This window comes from Eptatretus burgeri, chromosome 17, assembly GCF_056783735.1.
Source record: "Eptatretus burgeri isolate ZD-2024b chromosome 17, Ebu_testis_v1, whole genome shotgun sequence".
Classification (NCBI taxonomy): Eukaryota; Metazoa; Chordata; class Myxini; order Myxiniformes; family Myxinidae; genus Eptatretus; species Eptatretus burgeri.
The window spans coordinates 32,615,732-32,635,284 of record NC_140977.1 but is presented as its reverse complement, the minus strand read 5'-3'; the positions used below and the strand labels follow the sequence as shown (position 1 = coordinate 32,635,284).

The 19,553-nt window shown below is 44.0% G+C and overlaps 1 protein-coding gene across 6 annotated transcripts in view; it reads left to right on the top strand.

Annotated features, from left to right (window-relative positions):
- The window catches only part of LOC147009711 (myocardin-like), a 55,483-nt gene that overhangs the window by 402 nt on the left and 35,528 nt on the right, over positions 1-19,553 (top strand). For 5 of the 6 annotated variants that reach the window (XM_085860952.1, XM_085860951.1, XM_085860949.1 and 2 more), the window contains exon 2: positions 195-440. In XM_085860952.1, coding sequence (XP_085717078.1) covers positions 359-440 — 82 coding nt within the window. In that variant the 5' untranslated portion in view covers positions 195-358. Of the gene's footprint in view, positions 1-194; positions 441-8,828; positions 9,238-19,553 lie in introns of those variants that run through there. The other variant, XM_085860950.1, reaches the window with a different exon arrangement.

Sequence of the window (19,553 nt, the reverse complement as noted above, 5' to 3'; positions counted from 1 at the left end):
GCAAGATTAATTCAATGAGTAGCATTATACTGGTGATGTTGATGTCGTGATCTCACCTGCGTGTTTTTGCCCCCTTTCTGTTTGATGTTATCCTGTTGTGGTTGTTCAAGTCACCATCGTCAGTGTCCACACGTCCGTAGTCCTTTGTGTTTCTTTCGCACACTTGCGCATCACATGCACTTCTGTCTCCTCAGATCATACGAATGGTCACTCAGTGTGGAGATATCCAGTGCTATCAATCCATCTCGACAATCTTTCAGTCATCCGGTGATTCTTTAGCACCAGACTCCTTCAAATCAAATCTGCTGGTCAGCCATCTTCGAAAAGGTGCTGGCTCTAGATCAGTTCTGGCGACATTATGGGAGTACGTGGTGCAGCAGGGTGTGATGGCCAACAGGAGCATGAATCCAACAAGGACAATATGGATCGCCGTAAGAATGGTAAGAAACTGGAGAGAGATAGGAGCATACAAACTGCCTTGTGTTTCAATGTGCCTCTATATTCTCCACCCTGTGCCTCCTATCATGAATACCTTTTTTAAGATAAAAGAGGTCCACAAATATTAAGCTTAGGTTCATCTGAGAACTCGTTTCCGACCAGACATGAACCTCAGTTTGATGTGTGCATCGCAGTGATTTCCCTGGGAATCTGGCCTGGAGCTAACCGACAGGCAAGTGGGTTGGTCCAGTTCTCTGGGGGGGGGAGGTGTGGTGCTGTGTTGTGGGGAAGGAAGATGGGATTCACAAAGTGTGGGGGTGACGGAATCTATGTGGGCGTCGGTTTGGTTTGTGTTTGGGGAAGTGCATGGCATAACGTTTAAACATTCATCCCTTGAGATCTGCTCTTGCACTTTTCCTCATCCCTCACCCCCACTCCCCATTCACTTGTGGAACTTCTGTGTTCCACTAACCATGTCACATTTATTAGCTCTTAAATTTGGGGGGTTTTCACTGCCCATGAGATTTCAGAAATGCATATTTTATACAGAAGTATTTCGGTTTGAGCTCAGGCTTTAAGCAGTATATATATATATATATATATATATATATATATATATATATATATATATATATATATATATATATATATATATATATATATATATATATATATATATATTTGATTTCACTTCTTATTACCGGTACATCCGGGATCTTTCCATCACTGTCAGAGAGTGAGGAATTCCCAGGATTTTATTTCCCTACAGCCTTTAAGGTTCAAGGAAGATGTGCATGAGACCAGACAAATCCGTAGTCTCCAGTAAACTTGTGCTTTCCCTCAGTTTATTATGACTCAAAGTGGCAAATGTTCATGATTTGGACATATGATGGAGGAAACGAGTCTATCTGACACCTTTCTCAGTGAAAACTAACGAGTACAGAAGAGAAAAGGGAGAAATTGAGTGAAACATGGACATGGGTGGCAACATCAAACAAAGAAGGCAGGAAAGGAGAGGTGAAGGAGGCTTTTGGGTGGAGGAAACTGGGGAGAAATCATTGGATAAGGGGAGTAGATGATGGGGGAGAATCTGAGGCTGGGTGCCAGGAACACCGAGAGATTTGCGAAAAGCTTTGCACGCATGACTAAGCAGTCGGTCCTGAGCTTCTAATCTCAAAATTGCATCTTTGCAGTGGCCATTTTGCTCCTGCCAAGGGGCTTTGGTTTGAGGGGATGGTGGGGGGGGAGTGCTGGCAGGGATGGGATGAGTGTTAACAGACACAGGATGCAGAGTTGTAGAATATTTGCTTCTTGGTTGTTGCTGCATTATTCTGATGACTAAAAGCACAACATTTCACAAACATTGATGGTAAGGCGTAAACTCATTCAGACAGAACAACAGTTCACTAGCTCAGTGTGCCTTGCTCCAAAGCTGATGGTTGTAGAGTTGGCAATTTAGATGTTAATGGTTATACCTTAATGCAGTACTACGGACAGGTACCCCTCAACTCAACATGGCCATTTTGGGAGCCAATACCTGGCTCATAAAGAACAACTATCGGATGCATTCAGGCAAAAAAAGGAGGATTTTTTTTTATGGTGGAAGGAGGAAGAGTAAGAGACACGGAGAATGGCACGAGATGACACGGCACGTGTGCGGTCGCCGATGACGCTTCACCAGGTGAGTCTTTGTAAGGGTGAATAGCCTTTGTAAGGGCCTCGTATTAGTGTGAGAAATTAGATGATGTGAGAGGCAAACCAATCATCGTCTCTATTTTTTTTTTGACTGAACATCACTCTGCTTGGTGAGACCATATCATTCATTAATCGGTTTTCTAGAAAATACAAAGAAAACGTAGTTTTTCCATTCAGGGTTGTGCGTGACTAAGCTTCAAACAGAAGTGGAATTTAATTGTTTGTACCTCTCTTTATTGGCTTGCCAGTGAAATAAGTTGTGGCTTTGGGTTGTCAGACCCGGGGAAACATTGCAGTTCATATAGTCATTTGACGTCAAAGGCATCCGGCTAAGAGAAATAATCAGACCTGGATTCCAATCCATAATCCACTCAATTGAAGTTCTTTTCTCAACACAGCCGCAGGAATATTATTAGTGATGATGATTGTGTGGACAATGATCAAAATTTGAATTTATTTGCATCTTCAAAGGCTTCTACTTAAGCAGCAATGCTGCCTTCTTTGGTCTATCGTTGTGTCAGTGGGAAAGGCAGTGTGGGGAATAAGCCAAGGATCTTTGAGGAGAAGCCAATAACACTGAGCTTGTGTTATATACTGCCCTTGAGTCTCCATCGCATCATAACCTGCTGTTTGGGAATTTGTTGGTACAAAATGAATGTATGGGGAGGTGGGATGTTGAGTCGAGGCAGAGTTTTTGATGGGAGGAGTTTGAAAGAAGCAAAGCGTCTGATTGCTCGTAGTCCGCCTTCCTCTTTCCTTGTGCCCGAGGGAACATCTGAACCTCACTGGTCCATGTGAATCACAGACCGTTCTCACGCTGCCTCCAAAATAACAGGCATGGGAGAGCAGCAATGCAAGCTCTCCTGCGCCTCTCACCTCCGTCTTATGACTGTCTTTTGTCGTAAATTATATTTGAATGTCTTCTCTTCATCATAAACTTTTTTTCTTCCTCTTCTTTTCTTTTTCTTCATCTTATTCTGTTCCAACGATGACTTTCCTTTGTTTTATTTTATTCAATCAAATTGTATCAATAAGAACGAACAGAAGCTCATGATAAAAAAATACCACTATATTATTGGCATATATATAAAAAGAGGAAAATATAAAATATATATAAAAAGAGGAAAATATAATATAAAAAGATATACACTATATATAATATATATAAAAAGAGGAAAATAAATAAATAAAGGAAGCCTTTTATTCATTCTTGCACTGGTTGAAATAGCTCAAAAATGGGAGGTTATATATTTCTCAGCAGAAAAGAAAACAAATTTCGGGAGCAATCAAGGCAGTGGTCTGTTACCTATCCACCGCCCGGGTTAAATTTTTCTTGACTGATTGAAAAAAAAATTACATTTTTTTTTCCTTTAGGTTTGGATTTATTTGAAAAATCTTTTGCTGAATAATTTTTTCTCTCCGTGGAACATTTCCAAGTTTCCGGGACAGACAGACAGACAGGCAGCATTAGCCTATCTAAACTATAAGAGAAATGCTTGTCTGTCTGTCTGTCGCCGTTTTTTCTCAGAGATGGCCAGACAGATCTTTGTCAAACTTTCAGAGGTTCCTCAGTGAGTGCTGGGGAATGTTTTAGGCAAACAATGTTTTTTTTAATTTTGAAAAAGATTAACTGGATGTTTTTTTTTTTTTATCACTCTATCGTGCCAAAGCCTTTGTAGCTGTGTGAAAGGTAATATTAAATAATCCCTGACCCCATTCCTGAATGGGTGTAGGGAGTGTTGAGACCTTCACAAAATTTAGAAAATAAATTTTGATTTCTTCAAAATGGCAAAAGCCATAGGCATTTTCAGGTACCCCTGCTCAATATATATATATATATATATATATATATATATATATATATATATATATATATATATATATATATATATGTGTGTGTGTGTGTGTGTGTGTGTGTGTGTGTGTGTTTGTTGCTGTTAATCTTGTGTGATAATGAAAGTTCGAAAGCAAGTTTGATGAAGTCGCCAAATATATTGTTGTGGGCCGGGGGTCGGTGGCAAGAATGACCACTAGGTGGGGGAGGTTACGCCATCTCCCACCAGACTCCCTGGAATTGTAGGCCGTCGCTCCGGATAATTCCGTGAGCTGGCGGGTCGCTGAACCGACCATGGATGCCAATATCTCAACCGCGTGGCGTTGGGTCTGTTTGTCTAAAACCAATTTACCTAATTAACTACGCGATTTCGACTACCGGGGAAACCACGCTCTCGGCACGTCTTGCTCGAACTGGGTCACTCTACCGACTGCGGCTGAGTTCCAACTACCGACTCGCAACTCCGGTTCGGGTGCAGCCAAGCGGAAACTGCCAAAGCTGTGGCGGCTATGATAGACTGATTACCGAGGATGAAACCCCACTTATACTCAGACCCGGACCATGCTAGTCCAATGTAAGAAGGGACAGAAACGGACTGGGAACATTTCTAATAAATGTATTAACAGTAAAATAAAAAAACCAATGTCATCCACTGGGTAACCCGTATCTTGCCAAAAGGTGACCACGTGTGACTTCTTTAAGGTCACACTGAGGTGAACAGAGCTGCTATCCACCAGGAGCGACTCCTTGAGGAATATCTGCCTACGAGAGATTCCGATGAGAATCGTTCTACAGAGTAACCGGGAAAAATATGTTTTCCTCATAACGTCACCAAATGACATCATAATGTCTCAAGCTTGACATATCTAGAAAGCACTCATCGAGGTGTTCAATTTGAGGTACTACACGATATGGTTCCTAAAACTTGAAAATTTGACCTTGGGGTCAAATATGTTTGACCTCAGGCGCTAACCATGAAGGTCAAGGCCAATCGCCACCAAAAACTAATCAGCTGAGTGCCAGACCATGAACTATATTCCCATGAAGTTTGGAGACGATTCAATTGAAATTACTCAAAAAATAAGGGTTTCGTTGACTCCCCTGATTTGCGACAAAGTGACCTTGACCTTTGACCTTGACCTTCAAAATTTTATGCACTGAAAGGGACCTCTATAGGCCTCTGATGTGCGAAGTTACAAAAATTTCCAATGATAACTGTGCTCTGCAGAGTGATTTATACGTGATTACAGACAAAAACAAAAACAAAAAAACAAATGAAGGTCAAGGCAAATCTCCACCAAAAATTAATCAGCTGAGCGCCAGACCATGAACTATATTCCCATGAAGTTTGAAGACGATGCGATCAAAATTACTCAAAAAATAAGGGTTTCATCGACTCCCCTGATTTGCGACAAAGTGACCTTGACCTTCAAAATTTTGTGCGCTGAAAGGGACCTCTATAGGCCTCTGATATGCGAAGTTACAAAAATTTCCAATGATAACTGTGCTCTGTAGAATTTTTTATACGCGATGACAGACAAACAAACAAACAAAAAAATAAAACAAAAAAAAAACATACAAGCTGACTAACATATCTTGCAAAAACTTCGTTTTGGCAAGATAATAAAGACAAAGGCAAGACTTTGTGCGAATATGCAAGCAGGGAAATATTTACAGTAAGCAAAAACACTTACTCAGTTCTACTTAAAGACGGGCCCACACGCAGACACACACACACAAAAAAAAAAATAAACCCAGAGCCTTTGTTTGACCCTCGCAGCCGTGAAGAGAGACAAGCTGGGGGTCAGAGTTCGGTGGGTACCTGGTCGGCGGAGTGAATGCGTGCTCTGTAGTGCAGCACCTGCCAAAGGTCGTCGGTTTGGTCCCAGTCGCACGTGTGGGACTCGTGGCTCATGGCAGAGCTCGCGTGGTGAATAGTCGGTGTCCACAGAACTCCTCTCCCCGTAACAGCCACCGTGAAGAACGAACCAGACTGCTCACAGCCACCATGAACAAAAACTGCCTGACCCAACCACCGTGAAAACTCTTCTCCTTACTCAGAGAGTCTCGGAGATATATCTCCTCCCACCACGGGGAGGGGCTCTTGGCGAAAAACGCCTCGCTGTCCGCCCCTCATTGGACAGGGTCCGACGGCGCACCTTTCCGGGGCGGGGCCTTGGCCCCTGCCGGGAAACCCCAACTGCTCTTTCCAGGCGGGGTCAAACTTGATGAGTAACAGTATCAACGTTGCAAAGGTACGTTGGTGGTGCATCCGGTTGGCGGTGGATCGTGACGGGCATAGGGGTCATGCAGATGGCTTGTTGGTTGTTAGATGTAAAGATTTAATAACCTAACTAAAAGAAGTCGCAACGCACATTTTTGATTCTCCCACTAGACAAAAGGAAAGGTATCTGACTATACATGTACTTAATGGGATAACTGACTTTTGGGACCTGTATGTTGAATGCAAATGGTTTCCAGATCCGTAACAATATTACATGATTAACAAAAATAACTTCCATAGTGGACTTTAGGAAAGGATTGAGAAGAGTTGCAGATAGCTTGTGTTTTCCAGCACGTCTCCCATAATTGTTCGGTCTCTGAGATTAATTTTACATGGGGTGTTCATGAAATATATCTGCGCAAGATATGCCCACAATAAGCAGCACTTAAGCAAAGGTTATGCTGGTGGTTTGCCTTGCCTTCCCTGCAGTCAGTCAAGGCAGGAATTTGGTTTGTTTAGGATGTCGGCGATAACTCACCTCATCTTCGTAGCCTGGTGTTGGCTTCGCAGTTAGGGTGGTGGCTTGGGATCCTAGGATCCTGAGTTCGAGTTCCGTTTTCCACTGAATTAACATCAGCGGGTTGACCCATCCTGTCATCCTTCAGAGGTCGGTGAAATATACTGGTAATAGGGGCACTGTGCATCAGTGGCATAGCATAGCATCAGTGAAATATACTGGTAATAGGGCATCAGTGGCATAGCTACGCCCAGAACAAATGATGCAACCAGCAGCCAAAAAGGCAACACACGATGGGAACCTCATCTTCACAAAGGACACTGACAGATATTTAATATCTACCAGTGACCACTGCTGGCAGACATACATCCTTCTGATGGATGGTGCAAGCAATGATGCCTCACCAGGCATTTGAAACACCAGGGTGACAGTTGATTGCCAGGTTCAAGATTCGAACACAGGCTATAAACTCAAAGTGCACATACCTCCAAGGTATCCTGCCAGGCCTAAGTATTTATAATTAGAAAGATAAAAATTATTTACTTGAAAAATAAATCATGTATTGTCGCATCCTGGATGATTGCATCTCATTTGTAGAACATTTTGAATGCTCGGTGTATAATTTTAATCCAATTTTTGCTTTGCATTTCCAGTAACACATTCTTACAGCTTACAATACAAACTCGGATATGTACTGTTGCTTTTTTCTCTTCCAAAAATGTGAAAAACTTTTGCTGCATACTCATCTACATTTCCTCCTTCCTGTTCCACATCCAGCCTGCTGTCTATATCCTCTATTATGAGAGAATTTGATTGGGAAGTTTAAGATAATGAAGGATACAGACAAAATAAGTGCAGAAGAGTTTTCCAGTGGAATAGACAGTGATAGGACCAGGGATCGTAGCCTGAGAGTCAAGAAGCGGAGAGTTAAGATGGTGGGAAGGCAATAGTCTTTCAAGAAGACAGTAGCAAATGTATGGAATTGTCTCCCTTGAAAGGCATTGATAGCAGAAAGAATAGATAGGTTAAAATTGGAATTAGATAGGTAACTAGGTATATTGGAGACAGAGGAGTACAGGGATCTGGTGTTAGTATAGCGCAGGCAAGATGGGCCGAAAGGCCTCCTGCACCAAAGTTCCTTGTAAATCCTTGTAAATTGGGGCATTTATTTTCTCCGTTATCTCACTATTTGCTTGGATGGGTTTTCATATATAATGTTCCCAGGGGTGAATGTTTGGGGTTCCTGACCACTTCATAATTCGTGAGGCAAGTTTGTTAAGCATTCCAGATTGTAAGACAGTCAATTTGCGATGCTCTGAGACACTAATTTAAAGTATGAATGAGCTACGAGAATTATTGTCTCCTGATTGTCCGAACTTCCACATGCTACCAGATGGTCCGAACAATAAATCTTACTTTTGTTAGTCAAGTTTACAAACACCAAGTCCTCGTGTCCTGTGAGTAAGACATGTATCCAATCTTCCCATGTTGTGCTAACAGGTAAGGTACACAGTGGATCAGCAGACTCTGATCCATTTCAATACAGATTTGCGTGCTATGATTCACTTTGGGAAATGGACACTCATTGATGGTAAATTTAGGGGTGCACCTCATTTCAGAGACATAGCATAAATAAAATACAGCACAACTGATTGTATGATAATCGTTTTGCATTTGTTGCATGTTGCTGCCCTCTCTTGCCCAACTTGCTGCGTTGCAAAGTGACGCATACATAGGTCGAGGTTGTTAATTTTCTGGCAAGCATGCATTGTAGAATAATTAAATATTGCATATTGGACACATTTAATGTGTCATTTCTCCACCTAGATTTTGGTACCACAGCCATGCATGACGCCTTAATTTAAATTGTTCACCAAAACCACTGCCTTGCGACTTCGGCTTGCAGTGACATCACAGAAGCCTTGATAGGCTGGGAAAATGATGACTATTTATTTTCAATAAATGTCTCTCTGTATCATTATATTAGAAAAATTATGATTTAAAACTTTTAAAAACTTTTTGCATTTCCTTAATTTTTTTCTTTTTTCTTTGTTCTTTTTTTTTTCATGATCCTACTGTGTCTGACAACACCATGCACAGTTGGAATGCTTGTGGCTTTCAAACCAGTTTTGCTAAAAAGTCTGTTATTTATTTGACTATCCGGAGCTCTGCTAGGAACAAACCGGCAGGTTCACCAGGCCATGTGGTTCAACAGTAACCAATTGGAGGAAGTTTGTGGTCTACAGAACTGGGGAGAGGCTGGCTAACAAGGAAAGAGAAGTGGAGGGAGTGGGTTCATGTGGTGAATAAACGGTTTAAAAAGAACAAGTAAATAGATGCTACATTTGTTTTTAGTCTTTCCTGTGTGTTCTACAAGATTGTATTTAATGGGTATTCAGGACCAGACTGTGCCACATGATTGAACTTTGGCTAGACGTTAGGAGGAAGTTCCAATGGCGAAAACGTTCATGCTGTGTTTGACTGTGCCGATATCACCGAACCTTGATCCAACATTCCCTGCCTTCTATTGTGAGTATCTCTCAGTTGCTATGTTGCCTCATCATGCTTCAGATGTGACAACAACCCCTCTATACATTCCCTTTCCCATCCTCCCCAGCTATATTCTCAACATCCTTTCCCTTTTTCTCTGTCCTCCTCAATTACCTTTTTTATATTTTTATCTTCTGTCTGCCCCACCCTCACTCCAAAACCTTTATTTAGTTACATCTTTATTTTGGTAAAATAATGCACCTGCAAGCTCATGGCTACACAATCAACAAATAATTTAGAGATATCACTAAAGATGTAGAACTTTGTCGGCCAACTCGGGTTCTCATAACATTTCTGCATTGCCTTAGTGTTACAGACAGAAAAAAGGAGGCAGTGTAAATACTACCTTCATATTTGAGAAAAGGATAGTAGTAGGGTTGGGGTAGGTAATAAAAAGGAGGAAATAATTGAAATGATGTGTGTGTGTGTGTGTGTGTGTGTGTGTGTGTGTGTGTGTGTGTGTGTGTGTGTGTGTGTGTGTGTGTGTGTGTGTGTGTGTGTGTAAGATATGTGTATATGTATGATATATATATATATATATATATATATATATATATATATATATATATATATATATATATATATATATATATATATATATATATATATATATATATATATATATATATATATATATATATATATATATATATATATATATATATATAAAAATGGTGTGGGCGCAGTGGTGAGGGCAGCGGCTTGGGACCCAAAAAGTCCTGAGTTCAAGCCCCGTTGGGCCACTGAATATATATATATATATATATATATATATATATATATATATATATTTATATGTATATATATATATATATTTATATGTATATATATATATATATATATATATATATATATATATATATATATATATATATATATATATATATATATAATGCATATGTGTGTATATGTATGTATATATAGATATACACATATATGTATGTGTATATATGTATATACCAAGTCGTATAACACCAGGGGGTTGACTCAGCCTGTCATCCTTCCGAGGTCAGCGAAATGAGTACCAGTATACTGGGCCGGTGTATACTCCGGTTAAAGTAGGTGTACCAGATCCCTGTGTCGTAAGAGGCGACCAGGGTTGCGTCAGGAAGGGCATCTGGTGTAAAACATGTGCCAAATCACTATGCGGATCATATGGATGATCCGCTGTGGAGACCCCTAACGGGAGCAGCCGAAAGAAGAAGAAGAAGATATATATATATATATATATATATATATATATATATATATATATATATATATATATATATATATATATATATATATATATATATATATATATATATTCTACTATACTAAAAAAATAGAATATATTTGTATGTGTGTGTTTGTTACTTACGAAATCTAAAGATTTCGTAAGTATATTGATGACTTCCGTTTGTTTGTTTGTTTGTGTGTTTGTTTGTTTGTTTGTAGGCACGATAACTCAAGAACGGAAGAAGCTACCAATGTCAAATTACACCACGTGGTTCAGGAGGGTGATGGCTAGTGCTGATTAGATTTTGGTCAAAATCGGTCAAAGGTCAAACATCCAAAACATTCGATTTTTGATGGTTTGGTAAAGAATCATCGTAGAAACTTCTGGTTTGTGTTGCTACCTTCTCAAGAGACAGCTTTTATTAGACAAGGTCAGAGGTCAAGTTGACGATTTCGTAAGTACCAGTCTATGACTGCTTGTTTGTTTGTTCGTCCTTTATAGGCGGCCGAACCGTTGGATGGAATGAGATGAAACTTGGCATGAGTTATCCTTGAGACAACATGAGAATGGACATGGGGGGGGGGGGGTCAAGTTCAAGGTCAAAGGTCACGGGGTCAAGGTCACCAGGTAACTTCAATTTCTCAATTTCATCTGATCGAGACGTGACCAACGCCATTCGACAGATAATCAAAATTAAATGACTTCATTGACGACATTCACTTCCGACTTCCGGTTTTCGAGTTATCACGTCATAACTTGACTAAAACGTCAATTTTTCATGTTTGTTTGTCCTTTATAGACAGCCAAACTGTTGGAAAGAATGAGATGAAACTTGGCATATGTGATCCTTGGGAACAGACATAAGGGGATCAAGGTTAAGGTCAAAGGTCACGGGGTCAAGATCACCGGATAACGTCAATTTCTCAATTTCATCCGATCGAGACGGGACCAACGCCATTCAACAGATAACTGTACCCGCCCATGGGCGGGTACTTTGCTTGTTTATCTATCTATAATTCCAGCCATCTCTGTGTGTGTCTGTGTGTGTGTGTGTGTGTGTGTGTGTGTGTGTGTGTGTGTGTGTGTGTGTGTGTGTGTGTGTGTGTGTGTGTGTGTGTGTGTGTGTGTGTGTGTGTGTGTGTGTGTGTGTGACCGCTGTTTCTCGACAACCGCTGGTCCGATCTAATTGAAACTTGCCATGTATATTGCTGGGGACCTGAGGATGTGCCTTTTCAAGGTTTGATATTAATCGGACAAGTGCTTCCCAAGTTATGGCCATTTATTTACCAAAACAATGGGAAGACACGTTGTTGCGTGGGCGTGGCCGATGGGGAAGGGAAGCACAGCCACATTCCCCATTACGGGTTACACGTACGGGCTTCCGGAGAGTGATGACTTCGAGTATTCTAATAATTTCTCGATTTCTTATGCGCATTTATAGATAAACACAATGGCCCAAGTTATGATCGTTTTCATATTAGAAAGTGTATAAATTTCGGGAACATCAGAGTGCTGGTATAATCAGAGTGCTCCGAACCAGGAAGTAAATTTTTTCTATCTCTTCTCTTCTATTTTTGTTTTTCCTTGCCACGACATTGCGAAAAGGTAAAATACGTTGGCGCAAATTGAATAATTAGGTATTAAAAATAAATTGCGAATAATGTTGAACTTCCGGGTCATGCACGTACGGACACGCGAGAGCGAAGAAACGGCCTGTGTGGTTTATTTATTTATTATTATTATTATTTTTTTTTCCGGGCACGTACTAGTATCTATAATTCCAGCAATCTCTGTGTGTGTGACCGCTGTTTCTCAACAACCACTGGTCCGATATAATTGAAATTTGCCAGGTATATTGCTGGGGCCCTATGGATGTGCCTTTTCAAGGTTTGATATTAATCGGACAAGTGCTTCCCAAGTTATGGCCATTTATTTACCAACCAATGACAGGACACGTTTCTGCGTAGGCGTGGCCATTGGGGAAGAGATCCTCAGCCGCGTTCCCCATTACGGGTTACAACGTACGGACTTCCGGATAGTGATGACACTGTATTCTAATAATTTCTCGTTTCTTATGCGCATTTTTAGATAAACACAATGCCCCAATCCAGTCGTCGTTTACGAGAGCGAAGGAACGGCCTGTGTGGTTGTTTGAAAGTTTTTTGTTTTTTTTTGCTTTGCACATACGGCCACGTACTAGTGTATATAATATACATAATATGCATACATACATACATACATACATACATAGTGTTACGAATTTCAGCCCGCCCGGCGTGCGATCGGCCACGTATCTCGAATCGTGACCGCGTCGCCCACCGGAACGGACAATTCAGTCGTGACCCTCCTTGGAACTATCGCCAGGAGCTAGTCCCGGGTGGGTCTTTCGACCCCACCACAATCGTGCCAATCAGCCACCCGCGCAGGATAGGGTTGTTCGCCAAACTCGAACTACCTAAGTACCTGCGCGGGTAGTTAACCGGGCGATCGTACCTCGCCGCTGGCCGGCTGAGGACACAAACCGCTTAAGCGGTCCGTTCCGTGCTTCAGTGATAACCGAGCGGTGTTATCGCCGGCCCCGACGGACGTGATAATTTACTTACACCCTTCTACCAATTCCTTCCGTGATGTAAGATGGAACTTTCAAACAAAGGAGAGGATGCGACGAAACGGGGAACAGTTCGACAATGTACATTTATTTCACTCTCAGACAAGCACGTATTTTACAATCACAGTTATACAAAAACAATGCACGTATACAGTCAAAGCAAGAACACAATGCAGAGTTACAACCGAATAAAGCAATGTTGTTGTTCGTCTTTCGGCTGCTCCCGTTAGGGGTCGCCACAGCGGATCATCCGTTATGATCCGCATACTGATTTGGCATAGGTTTTATGCCGGATGCCCTTCCTGATGCAACCCTGGTTGCCTCTTACGACACAGGGATAAGGATTGGGTTTCGCCATGATTCCGGGCTGCCCTACACCCTCTCATAGCGCGGCCTAGCACAGAGCTCCTGTCCTCGAGCAATCCTACAACCCAAGCCTCCGAGTAGCCGGATTACAGGCACACGCCACTACGCCTGGTAACCGGAACAAAATATATATATATATATTTTTTTTTTTGTATACCAGAAGCACGCCCCGTGATCATGTGTTGGAGTGGGAACCACGAATGCCATCTGAAAAGTGCTGGTAACGGTGGGTGTGTTGCTGGCTCAAGCTGCTCGGGGAGAACCAATGGTGCACGATCCAATGTAAAAATAGTTGATTTTCGGTTGATGGCTGAACCTCAAATACATTATGGGGCGGGGACCAAGAATCTCACCAATTCCATGTCAGGTCAGGTTCGATCTGTGACCTGCTACAGGTACCATGTAAACCTGTACTAACCTGTTCCATGGTCGGGTTGTCGGCGACTAAACCGTCTCCCCCACCAGGTTTTCTGGTGAGGAGGGTGTTTGGATATGGACACCCAGCAGGATTAAAAACAAAACCTGTCAAAGGGCGGAGGAGCTCATTGTGAGCCAACGGCCATCCATATCTAGTGCCCAACTGTGTCTGTGGACGTCCTCCTGCAGTTGAGTCACTTCTTATTAGGAGGTTGGTGGCAGGATTTGCACTCCGGCCACCGTAAAACCCTTCATTCCGCAAAACGCAAAAACGCAAAAAAATCTGAAAACGCACTCCGTGGGAGTACCTCCTGTGCAGCTTCCCTTCGCAGGGCAGCTCACCGGATGACGGGATTGGGGCAAAGCCTTCGGGACCCCCAATCTTTGATTAAAGGAGGGAAACCACGGGGTAACATCCCTGGGTCAGATTGCGGGAGAGTGTGTCGGAGGGGTGCTGAGGTGTCGTCCACCAGATGGCGGTCTCCTTGGGTTAACCTGAGGTGGTCCCTTCGGGTGGGTGCCTGGAATGTCCTATCCCTAAGAGAGGATGATCACCTGTCTCTGTTATCATCTGAGCTCAAGCGTTTGGACATCGGGATTGCAGCTCTCTCTGAGGTTCGGAGACCGGATTGCGGCGAGATAATGGTGGGTGGTTACACCTACTATTGGTCTGGTCGCTCTGATGGTTACCATACCCAAGGAGTTGCTGTAGCTGTGTCCAATAAGCTGACCCCAATGATAATTGAGGTAACACCGGTCAACGAGCGTATTATGAGATTAAGGATTCGTCACTCCTTAGGTGTCATTTCCCTGGTCTCTGTTTATGCTCCGACTGAGGCGAGTGATCTCACCGTGAAGGATGCATTCTACGCCACGCTCGAGTCTGTGGTTGATCAGTGCCCCAGACGAGATACACTTCTTGTCTTGGGGGATTTCAATGCATCGACTGGAACTGATAGGGATGGTTATGAGGTGTGTGTTGGTCCCCATGGCTCAGGAACTATGAACCAGAATAGCACTAAGTTCCTTGATTTTGCAAGAAGTCATGGACTTAGGGTGGCTGGTTCATGGTTTCAGCGCCCGCAAGCTCATCACTGGACTTGGTATTCCAACGCTGGCGGTGTGGCAAAGGAGCTTGACCATGTCCTCATCGACGGTCGTTGGAGGATGCTCCAGAACTGCAGGGTCCACCGGAGTGCTCAGTTCCTCAATACTGACCACAGGCTTGTTGTAGCAACTCTAAAGCTGCACCTTAAATCCTGGAGAATGGTCCCATCCCAGCTTAGGCTGGATGTTGGCAAGCTCAGGGATGAGAGAGTAGCTGAGGAGTTTGCGAACAGGCTGAGTGGACACTTGGGGGGTCTGGGTGCTTTGGGGGGTCCTGAAGAGTTGTGGAGTGCCTTCAAGACCACCGTCCTTGATGTTGCCGGTGGATGTCTTGGAGCTCACCGCAGGGCAAAGAAGAATTTTGTCTCTCAAGGGACACTGGATACCATTGACCAGAGACGCAGGGTCAGGCTGAATGGCAGAGCTGAGCTGTTCAGGGAGCTGAGGCGTAAAACGGTACGTGCACTGAGGGTGGACAAGGAGGCCTTTGTGTGGGGAATCTGTGAGGGGGTAGAGCATCACCTGTGGACAGGTGATTCTCGTCCCGCTTACAGGGGAATTCGCGCATTACGTTCATCCAAGCCCATCGCTCGGAGCACTGCAGTTCGAGCAGAGAGTGGTAAGCTCTTGACAGAGGAGTCTGAAGTGAAGGCCCGCTGGGCCGGTTACTTTGAGCGGTTGTACCAGGCTGATCCCCCAGCTGTCGAGTTGGACGTCAAGGGTGTTACAATCCCTGTTGCTGACCCTCGAATCAACTGTGGTCCACCTTCGCTTGTGGAAACACGGGCTGCGGTGAACCAGCTGAAACGGGGCAAAGCTCCAGGGATCTGTGGCATCCATGCTGAACTTCTCAAGGCTGGTGGAAATGCTGCACTCGTGTCGTTGCATGCAATTTTGTGCTCTGCCTGGAACACAGGCCTCATCCCAACTGACTGGAAGAGGGGCCTTGTTGTCCCTTTCTGGAAAGGGAAGGGTGATTGCCAAGACTGCAACAACTACCGAGGGGTGACGCTGCTCTCAGTGCCCGGCAAGGTCTTTGCTCGGATAATTCTTGATAGGGTTCGCCACCATCTGCTTCAGCACCAGCATCCAGAGCAGTAAGGCTTTACACCAAAGAGGTCAACGATTGACCGTATCCTTGCCCTTCGTGTCCTCACCGAACGCAGGCAGACGAGAGTTTCGGCAGGGGCTGCTTGCAGCCTATATTGATCTCTGTAAAGCGTTCGATTCAGTGAATCTGGATGTCCTCTGGAGGATTCTTCGTCTTCGTGGGGTGCCACCAAAACTGATCGATCTGATGTCTGAACTCTACTCTGGTACTGAGAGTGCTGTGAAGTGTGGTGGTACCATCTCTGACTTATTTCCAGTTGTTACTGGAGTTCGTCAGGGATGTGGACTGGCCCCCACACTTTTCAGCACTTGTATGGACTGGATTCTAGGGAGGATGTCGGAGAGATCAAGCTGCGGTGCATCGTTTGGGAATGTCAATATCTCTGACCTTGATTTTGCAGATGATGCAGTCATCTTTGCGGAGACTTTAGACATCCTCTTGGGGGCCCTCGAGGTGCTGAAAGAGGAGTCGGAGCCACTGGGATTACGGGTTTCTTGGGTCAAAACTAAGATCCAGGCTTTCGGTGACATCTTGGATGCTGCTGTCCTGTCTGTGTCTGTTTGTGGTGAGGATGTTGAGGTCGTGGAGAGATTCACTTCCCTTGGCAGTGATATTCATGTCTCTGCTGGCTGTGATTCAGAGGTCAATAGACGTCTGGGTCGGGCCTGGGGAGTCATGGATTCACTGGATCATGGGGTGTGGCGCTGCCATACCTGTGCGGGAGGACGAAAGTCCGAGTCTTCAGGTCCTTGGTACTTCCAGTCTTGCTCTATGGATGCGAGACTTGGACTCTGACCAAGGATCTGAGACGGAGACTTAATTCCTTTGGTACCAGGTCTCTTCGGAGAATCCTTGGCTATCGCTGGTTGGATTTTGTGTCCAACGAGCGGTTGCTGAGAGAGACTCGGATGAGATTTGTTACCTGCATAGTCCGTGAGCATCAGTTGCAGCTGTATGGACATGTGGCTCATTTTCCTGACGCTGATCCTGCTCACCAGATTCTCTCAGCGAGGGAGTCTCATGAGTGGAGGAGGCCAGTGGGCCGACCACATGCCTCGTGGTTGCAGCAGGTTGACCATCATCTCAAGGAGATAGGGATGGGCCTGGCATCTGCCTGTGGGATGGCCAGACGGAGGCCCCTAGAGTACCAGCGGAAAGTGGACGCAGCGACGCGCTGTTCTGGCACATGCTCCCATACCTGACCTGACCTGACTTTCCTGTCTGTAACTGTTTGTGGTGAAGATGTTGAGTTCATGGAGAGATTCACTTCCCAAGGCAGAGATATTAATGTCTCTGCTGGCTGTGAGTCAGAGATTAGCAGATGTCTGGGTTGGGCCTGGGGAGTCATGAATTCATTGGATCATGGGGTGTGGCGCTGCCGGTACCTGTGTGGAAGGACACACGTCCGAATCTTCAGGTCCTTGCTGCTTCCAGTATTGCTGTATGGATGTGATATTTGGACTCTGACCAAGGATCTGAGATGGTGACAATTCCCTTGGTGCCAGGTCACTTCGGAGAATCCTTGGCTATCGCTTGTCGGACTGTGTCCAACGAGCGGTTGCTGAGAGAAACTCAAATGAGATTTGTTACCTGCACAGTCTGTGAGCGTCAGCTGCGGCTGTATGGACATGTGGCTCATTTTCCTGACCCTGATCCTGCTAACCAGATTCTCTGTGAGGGAGCCTCATGAGTGGAGGAGGCCAATGGGCCGACCACATACCTCGTAGTTGCAGCAGGTTGATCAGCATCTCAAGGAGATGGGGATGGGTCAGGCATCTGCCTGGGGGATGGCCAGACGGAGGCCCCTGGAGTACCGGCGGAAAGTGGATGCAGCGATGCTCCGGCGCATGCTCCCATACCTGACCTGACCTATGTATATATAGATGTCTTCCAAATCACCGGTTGTGTTCTTCTCTCTGAACTATCCCATCTTGTGTTCTATTTGTGTCAGCAAGGGGCACGTTTTATCATGTACGCAGCAGGCTGTTAAGTCTTGAAACATTTTACAGTACGTTTTGCAAAAGTATCCAAACCCTGACCAAATTCCAAATCTACTCACCACCACTACGACGACTACTACTACTGCAACTACAGCTACTACTACCTCAATTAGTCCCACCTTGTGGTGTGAGGTGGGGAAAGTTTGTGGCCCAAGTCTTTCACAAACCGGTTGGCCAGCTGTTCAACCCAAGGTGATTTGGGCAGAATATGTATTTGTTCAGGTTGCTGGCAAAAATTAAGTATCTCGTCGTGGAAGATATCGTGGGATCTTTAGCATCCACCGATTATGTTAACAGATGGGAAACTGAGCTTGATGTCCACCTGAAGGACAGCGCAGTTTGTTATGGAACACCCTCTGCCTGCAAAGAGCCATTCGGATAGTGTATAATCAGGTCGGGATTCTAACCCAGGTTTGACGGCTCAAAGTTTAAGCACGTTACATCTGAACTATCCTGTCAAAATTTCACTCTCTTGCTTAATCCTTCTTCGTCGACAACCGCTCTGCTAGCTCCGTTGGGGTTCAATTACACTTCCATCACGAGAATTGCGCTTCCTTCTCAAACTTGGATGACTAAGAAGTTCAAAATCGAATCAATATGATGCAGAGTGAAGGGCTCAGGTGATCATCTCTGATTGAGGAACTAAGGCCAAAAAAAAAAATGTTGCATTGGCGTAACGGGTCACTGAAAAATAGGGTAGGTCGGTCGGGATATTTTTTTTTTTCCTAATAAATCCCTCCCAAAATCTCCCCCGGCTCGAGTACCACCCTTTTTGTCGGCGGGTTCTGTCCGAAACACTTCCGGGTTTTTGCGATCGCGATCGCAATCAACAAGATACTTGAAAACGATAGCAAAACAACAAAAATAGCAATAAAATAGGGTCGGCAACATTTTTCGATAGCAAAAAAACAAAAAAAAAACGTAGGGTCGGCGGAATTTTTAGGGTCGGGCGGGTTACGCCAATGCAACATTTTTTTTTTTTTGGCCTAATCGATGACTAAAAGAAGTGTGTGTGTGTGTGTGTGTGTGTGTGTGTGTGTGTGTGTGTGTGTGTGTGTGTGTGTGTGTGTGTGTATGTGTGTGTTTGTGTGTGTTGGTGTGTATGTGTGTGTTGGTGTTGGTGTGGTTGTGTGTATGAATGTGTGTGTATGTATCTATGTATGTGTGTGTTGGTGTGTATGAATGTGTGTGTATGTATCTATGTATATGTGTTTGTGTATATATATATATATATATATATATATATATATATATATATATATATATATATATGTATGTGTGTCTGTGTATGTATGTGTGTATGTATGTATATGTACGTGTGTACGTGTGTGTGTGTGTGTGTGTGTGTGTGTGTGTGTGTATGTATGTATGTGTGTATTGTTATGAATTCTGGCCCGCCCAGCGTGCGAGCGATTGCGTAACTCCAATCGCAACCACGTCGCCCACCGGACCGACAATTCAGTCGTG